The sequence below is a fragment of the Rosa chinensis genome, chromosome 5 (genome assembly GCF_002994745.2).
Source record: "Rosa chinensis cultivar Old Blush chromosome 5, RchiOBHm-V2, whole genome shotgun sequence".
In the NCBI taxonomy this organism is placed as follows: domain Eukaryota; kingdom Viridiplantae; phylum Streptophyta; class Magnoliopsida; order Rosales; family Rosaceae; genus Rosa; species Rosa chinensis.
This window is the reverse complement of record NC_037092.1, coordinates 4,693,190-4,701,410: the sequence shown is the minus strand read 5'-3', so window position 1 is coordinate 4,701,410 and position 8,221 is coordinate 4,693,190. Positions and strand designations below refer to the sequence as shown.

Here is an 8,221-nt window from a genome sequence, read left to right as displayed (position 1 = left end):
GCTAAAGGCTAAAGCTGATATGTAACCACACTCAAAACCATGGTACAAACCAGAAAGTTAATAAAGCAAAGCCATATAATCTTGTGCAGTAAAACCCAGCTCAAACTTTTTGGTAAAACAGGAAATTACTGGTCTAAAAACATGTGGGAACCTCCAAAACTAGGCAGAGGAAAAGGCCTAGCTATTTATCTCCCCCCATTCTTGGATAGAGAGAAACTGAAAAGTCATATTCAGTGGCCATTTGACTCCTTGGTTCTTTTACATTTTTCTCTGCTTATTCATTTCAATTTCACTTAATTATCAGGGTATATATATATATATATATATATATATATAGATTATCGTGTACCTGAGGCCTGAGCTATCCAAATTCCATTAGCTTTTCCACATGCCCTTCTCTCTGTCACTAGTTTAAGTAGTCCAACAACGAGCTCTTTGATAATGGTGTAAAGGTCTTCACTTTACCACCACTGCACACAACCCTTGTCTCTGTTTCTCTCAATCTACATGGAAATGGTGTGAAGTCTGAGCCAAATTTAGTAAGGGAGTTGAAAATGGTTGGGCAAGAACATAGCTTCCAGTGGCCTCCAATTGGAGCACCACTAAATAATATGCAGCAGCAGAGAGATGAGCATATGAGTCCCTTTAATTCTTCAGTCAATGCGGTGTCGTTTGGTTTTGTAGCCACTGCCATTCTCATCTCCATGTTCTTAGTCATGGCCATCTTTGAAAGATTCCTCAGACCCACATCGCCGGATTTCTCGCCGTCCGGCCGCCGGAGAAGTGGAGATCTTGAGGCCCAGTTGGAGTTTAATGGAAAACTTGGTTACCCATCACCCAAAGTAAGCCACCCACATTCTCAATTTGCTTTTGGATTCTTAAAAAGGTTTCTGGGTTTTGTTCTGATCTCAATGGTTCTGGGTTTGGGTTTAGTAAAGTTTGTGTCTTTGTTTTTTGTTCTCGACACTTTGGGTGGTTATGTTGGTTATTTCTTTCAGTTTTTCTAGTTAATTTACAATTCTGCATTGTTATTGATGAGCCTATAAGTTAAGTTTAAGGGGTTTTATTTCATTACTTTTTGTTTCACAAAATGTGGCACCCAAGTGCATTTAGATCTCTTGCACCACATTTTGCTTTTGCTGTGAAACTTCATGAACTTCTCAAACTTGCTTCTCTTTTTCCAGTTCTTTTCATTTTAGTGGTCTGCTCTTTCTAGTATGAACACTCATTTAAGTACATAATGGTGATCCCAAACTATCATAATGTTCTTCCTCTTATTACCCTTGGCTGAATGACAGTGTTCATTTTTCACTTTCACTTTCACTTTTCACCCATCAATTGTGTTTCTGAGTTGTCTACCTTTGTGAGCAAATCTGGGTGCATTGCACTGTTTATTTTTATTTGAATTGATTTGTTTTTCTCCTTGTTTTCTGTGATATTCTTAAGTTGTCAAGAACTATGCTTTCTTGTAATTAAGACACTGGTCTGTAGTTAAGGGCCCAATCCATGTATCTGTCTGTTGAGTGGTAGGTACTTTGTCCCAAACAAGGGACGTAGGACTTTACTTACTCTTGTGTGTTTAGAGTCCCACCACTGTTTATCAGGTCCATCAATGCCAATCTTTTTCCTGATAAGCATGGCTGAGTCCTGTGTTATAGACAGGTGGTCAAACCTTTCTTCTGGGCAAGTCTTAGTTTATTCTCTTGTTATATGTCTGTACCAGCTTTAATCGTGCATCCAACTAGCTTCACTAAACAAAGAAACTAATGGGTAAAGAGGTTTATGTCCTGTGATTGTATGCTTTTAATTGAAAAGATTTTGTTTCAAAGTAACATATATATATAAGGCATGCTGTTGCCACTTTCATGAGCAACCAGGCATTGGCCTAAAAATTAATGAGGTTTTCTCAACTTTTTTATTGATATTTAAAGCCAATAGAGATCTCTATATATGATTTTGAGAGTTGAGACCATGAGGCTGAAAGTGTCTTTAAGACTGACATAGTAAGTATTGCACCAGAAACTTATAAACCTGACAGTAATGTAGAAATGAAACAGGCTCAAATCTAAATCCTTATTAAACTGATATTTTCTCTCAACCACTGAATAATGTAGGAACATTGTTCAAGAAAAAGGAAAAAAAGTCAAATGCATATGGTAGTTGTTGGGAACTTAGGATGACATTGCAACCTTATCTAATAGGTTGGAAAAATAAAAGTAGTAAAAGATGTAGTGCATCATCAAACACAGTCATGTGATTATTAGGTTTCAAGTATGTTGTTTAATGTGTTCTTTATTGTTTTTGGTACTTTCTGTTATTTTCTATTTGTATATTTCATTTGTTGCCAGAGAAATATGCACTATCAGGTTATCCATATCATTCTGGTACTGATCTGAATAATTCTATTGATCAGCATAGCATGTGCACAAAATTGTGACTCAATGGTAGCAAACCAAAACAGCATGAGCAGCGCAAAACTAGCCCTGCTGTTGTTTGAACCATTTGTTCGTTAATAATCCTATTTATTTTTTGGTGGATCATCTACTATCACAGATTTTTCACTTAACAAAACAAGGAGCTTTAATATCACCATTCACCTATCATCATTATCATCACACTATGAGGTCTTATAGCAGCAATGCAATGCAATGCACTATCTATTAGGTGTAGATTGTCTTCTAGTTCAGTGGATACTGTAAGACATACCATTGCCATATGAGATACCAGCTCACGAGTTGGGTCAGTGATGTACCAAACAGGATTAGTATCCAATTTTCTGTGATTGAAAAGGCTTAACGAAGCTTTGTTGAAAATGCAACTTTTCTTGAGTTTTGGATTTGGGTTGTAAAGTTAGTTTTTCAATCCAGACTGTAGTGTCTGAGCAATATCTTTCTCGATTTTTTCTACATTGTCACTTTTCTGGTTTATAAGTTTGTGATTGCCACCATGATGTGCAGATGTCTGTGTATGCAAGTGGAGTTTCTGTTTTGATGCCTGGAGATGACATTCCGTCCTACATTGCACACCCAGCGCCAGTGCCTTGCCCTCCCGAACGCATGTTTTGGCCTCCACACCAACACATTTCATTGCCCAATCCCGCCACCAACTCGAGCCTGAGCTCAGGTTGATAGTACATATACTAAAACAAGAACCGTCTGCCTTTTCATACCTAATGTAATTCACCATCATGAATTGAAGCAGCAGATGCAACCACATTTCTGGTTCTGCACCACACTTCGATTGCCCAATTTTTGAAGGCACGAGCACTTGTTTCTGTATATGTCATTTATGTGGGACTAGGGGAATTGGCTTCTGTACATCTAATTCATCTATTTAGTGACAGAGCCGAGAATGCATCTTAATTGCTTCAGATCCATTATCCTTTCCATGATAAGCAGGTTTATAGAATATGACTTATCCTTGGAGAGGGATTATGATGCCCATCAGCAAGTGTTTGTATAACCAGTGTTATGAATGGTAACCGATCATTAGTAGTAGAAATATAAATGAACTATAAATGAAGAATGGAATTAGATGAACTATAAATTTGATCAACTATATTATCAGTCCTGACCTTGGTTTCTCTTGCAAAATTATATTGCTGTTAATCTGTTTAATCTGACTGAATCTTTGTCTGTCATAGGTCTCTGTTAATCTTTCTTTGATCAAAAAGATAAATATATTGATAAGCAACTACATCAGAATTACAATTTCAAACTCAACAGCTATAGACTGAACAACTAGCACAGGAACACTATAGCTAAATCCGTTCGTCACCACATGCTATCTCTGTTGTAGAAAGTCATATATAGCTAAATCCGTTCTTCACCACGTGGTATCTCTGTTGTAGTAGTCATATATAGCTAAATCCTCACTTCATTTATAATTACACGAAGGCAAAAGTAGTCTCACAAATTCCTATCATGTTATGCTTGTTGTTCATTTCTGAACCTTTGTATCCACCAGACCTGCAAATCAATCAAAAACCAACGATAAGAGAAATGAATAAGTAAAGATGGTTCAGCAACCCTCCTATACATACCTTTCAAATGTGTCCAATGTTATTATAAATTAAGAATTCATATCAGCTGATCTATCTCAAACATTGAATCAGCCTTACTTGATAGCCATCTAATATATAAGTATACATTACAAGATGTTCTTTTATAGGTACAGCAATGGTTATGGTTTTGATAGGGAGGGGATATTAGCAGGGGCTAATTCTCAACTAATAACTGGTTCAGATCATGACTATCAGAAAGAAGATTTCTCATCAGATAAAAACCGTATCAAAACTTGAAAAAGGTGATGCTCCTACCAGGCTAAACAACACATAAGACCAACAAACAAGAGAAAAAAATAAAATAAAATAAACAGCAACACATGGAAAAGGCATATATCTCTATCCAATTCATATACTTCTATTCAACTTTTGCCGCACGTATATAGTTATATTACAAACCAACCTAAATTGAAAAGGGTGTACTAGACATATATGTACAACTGGTCCATGTTTGTTAATTGCTTGCAAGCATATGTGTACAGTGTGCCTTTCCACTACATTTCAATTTTTCCTAATCCCAGTTAGGTCTTTATGGTTTAGGGGGTCTCATTCTTTAAATCAATGGGTTTCCAACCAGGTGAAATACAAACGCCTTGATGGATAATACTATGAAGCAAAACATGGATGTTGTGTCCATTACACGATATCTATCGAAATTGAGATCAGTCAATTAGCACAAAAATAGCTTATGCTTTGTTGTTGTATTTGGTTCGTTCTTTATCAAGATGATCATGAACACAAGTATATAGCAAATGATCAGAGAGGCACACTACATCAAACCAAAATCTTCAAACATGAACTGCGCATTATTTTTTCAGCAAGCAAGTTCCCAAGGAATGCCTCCTATATATAACTCGATCCCTTGTCTGATCTAATATTCTAATTTGTTGTTGAGCCTTTACAGGTAGGGTAGAATGAACAAATACGACTATCATGTGTGGTATTTCTGTGACCAAAAATCAAATTCATGAAAAATGTATATTTTACACCGGGGAAGGGGGGAAAACAGAGTGGCTAGCTAGACCTTGGTCCAAAGTTATTTGAAGTTAATCGTACACCAGTTAGTGTCTTCTGATCACATTTGTATGCTCCTTTGCCTCTAGCGAGGACCTCACCATCTGAGTCCACTATCCCTTCCTTCGTTGGATCCTCAGCACGAGCACCAGGCTCCAGAATAAATGCTTTTACCTGTCGTATGTCTGCAGGAAAAAAGAGAGAGAATTAAACAGATGCAAAAAAGTTAGTGGACCTTCTCCCAAGCTCTTGGTATTGAATTCGACCTAATTTTGTGACGTTTTTGATATATTCAAGGGTTTACTACTTTTACCCACATCTATATATGCACTGAATTATTTTTGATTCGTGCATTTGAGTCAAAAATCTCTAACTAATCCCAATTGGTGGATTCAAATCTCAATTTATGTAGAAAAATTTACCGGGCATTAATTTTCCAATAAGTAGGTGCATGCTATCTAATGGCATAAGTCACAGTAAGGACTATTGTAACAGCCAAGTCTCTTGCACAATATGACTATTTCAACCTTGAATGAGGCTAGCAAATATGCTTGGCCAGTGAATCATACTCTTGAAGCAAGCTAGGCGAAATGAATAGAGCTGGTTATTTTTGGCTTGTAGTTGGGGATTGGTCACAAAATTTACAAGATCTTGTAAAAGGTACCAGTCTATTTACTCGATCAAACTAAATCTGATTGGATTCGATTCTCTCTCTCTTTACTGTTGAGAGAGAAACTGAGATCACAACTGTGATTGGTTATAAATTTATAATTTACGGCTTGTAATTGGGGGATATATTGGTCACAAAATTTACAAGATCTTGTAAAAGGACCATTCTCTTGGTCACAAAACTTAAGTTCTGCATCAATAAACCCATCTGAGCTAAATTATGAACCCAAAAGTCAAAGAGAACGATTTTTATTGTACCAAAAAGAAGTTACTAACAGAGACCCGTATTGGAAAATATGAAGAGACCATTGTGGAATGTCAATGCAACCGTTTTTTTAATGTGTAATGCAATATTTGGTGCAGAGTGAAATACTCAATTTAAACTACAATTGCAAGATACCAAGAATGAATATAGATCCACAATATGCCAATTGAATGTGAAAATTAAGGGACTAGCTTCTACTTTTACAGGTGAGGTTAGATTTGACAAGGATCGATATTGACTCGTTAATGCTCCTTCTTCCCCAAGTTTCCCACTTCCCTAAGCTGCTTCTCTTTTCTTTCTTCAGTTCCATCTTTAAAATAAAATAAAAAAATAAAAAAAACCCTAACTCACTCTACCCTTACATTCGGTGAGAATTAAACTCATAACCTTTACAATGTTAGAATTATAACTTACTAATAAGTCACAACTCACCTAACAAATTTGAATGTGAAAGTCTAAATCTTATTCCAACCGTAACTACCTTTGATAGGATTCGACTCTCTCTTTACTGTTAAGAGAACGAGAGAGTGAGATATTTTATGTAATGCAACCTTTGGTGCACCAAGTATTTCACTACCTAAACTACAATTATAAGATAACAAATTAAAAAATATATAGATCCACAATAAGCCTAAGCCAATTGCATGTCAATTGCATGTGCAAATGAAGGGACGACGTCTTGTACATGTAAGTTAAGGACTCCTTGCTTCACCGTATCTCTGTTGTAGAAGTTTGTTTCCCACACCTCCCTTTACCGTTTCACAACCATGAGACACAGCTTGTGAGTTGTGATAGAACGGTTCTGATCTTGAACCTCTGTCAAAGCATAGAACAATAACTTCAATAATAAGAAGTTATTATTGCTGGTGAGGAGTTTAGATTAATTTGACAAGGATAATGCTCCTTCTTCCACAAGCTTCCCACTTCCCTAAGCTGTTTCTCTCTTTTCTTTCTCCAGTCCCATCTCAGTTAAACAAGCAGGTTTCAATGTACCTGAACCCCATTCCAACCCTAGCTACTTTCCTAGCCTATTTATAACCTCATTTCATCTAGCCGCACTCGATCATCTCATCTTCTCATTTCATCATCTGGTTTGCTTCTGGTTCGAGCAGGGTTTGCTTCTGGTTATGGACTGTGCTTTCTTCTTCTGGTTCCGTCGGGTATGATTTTCCAGTTTTTGATACAAAGTTGTTTCGTTCTTTTTGGTCGCAAACATGCATCAATTACCTGGTATTGGTTTTTAGGGTTGATATAACTGAATTGAATTGAAAGAACTTGACATTTGTATTTAAAGAACTGCTTTGATACGTGGATTATACAATAATTTGTGGATTATTTCGTTACATTATAGGCAGCACAAGAAGCATGAACTTCGGGATTGAGTTGCATTGAAAGAACTTTGGATGATTTGCATTTGGATGCTTTCCTTGAACTGAATTGAAATAACTTTAATTTGGATGATTTACATGTGGATACCGATGTATGTAATTTTATCTACCTCAAATAACATGAACTTCTGGACTGAGAATTGCATTAATGAAAGAACTTTGGATCGGATGATTTGCATTTGGATGCTTTGCTTAAACTGAATTGAAAGAACTTTTGGATGATTTGCATTTGGCATGGATTCTGATGTACGTAGTTCTATCTATTTGATTGTGTATTTAATTAAGGAACTGCTTACTATGTCTTGATAAAACCCTTACACAATGATTTGTGGATTTATCTTGTTAAAGCTAGCCATGTCTATAGCCATGTCTCTATTAAAGCTAGCGCCGTGGCTGGTTGAATAAGAAGAAGAACCTGCTGCTGGAGGAGTTGCTGAAATTGCATTAGAGTAATAGTTCAACTCATGAGACGCGATCAGCTGGGTTTCAAAGCCAGAAGCGAGCAGGAAAGAGTTTTTGGAAATCTCGAAAGGGATCAACGAATTGTTCCTGAAAGTCCTTGCACTATCAGTTAGAGGCCAACACATTTTAGTGGTTATTGGCGGTGGCGGTGTAATGACTTTGTTGGCAATCTCGGGTTCATGTTTTTAAGTCTACTAAATTATGCTTTCTATTATCAAGTGTTTTTGGGTCTATTGTAATAACTTGATAACTTTGTTTATTTATGCACTTTGTTATATCTATGATATTTGGGACTGTATTTATGCACTGGTAGATCTATGATATTTGGGACTGTAGGATGTATGATTAGTTTGCCGAACA

The 8,221-nt window shown here is 36.5% G+C and overlaps 1 protein-coding gene across 1 annotated transcript; it reads left to right on the top strand.

Annotated features, from left to right (window-relative positions):
* The first annotated feature begins 340 nt into the window (after positions 1–340).
* Positions 341–3,376, top strand: LOC112166666. The gene is made up of 2 exons (XM_024303537.2): positions 341–842; positions 2,958–3,376. Exons 1-2 carry the CDS (start codon positions 555–557, stop codon positions 3,126–3,128), a joined length of 459 nt encoding a protein of 152 aa, XP_024159305.1. The 5' UTR covers positions 341–554; the 3' UTR covers positions 3,129–3,376.
* The last annotated feature ends 4,845 nt before the right edge of the window (positions 3,377–8,221 follow it).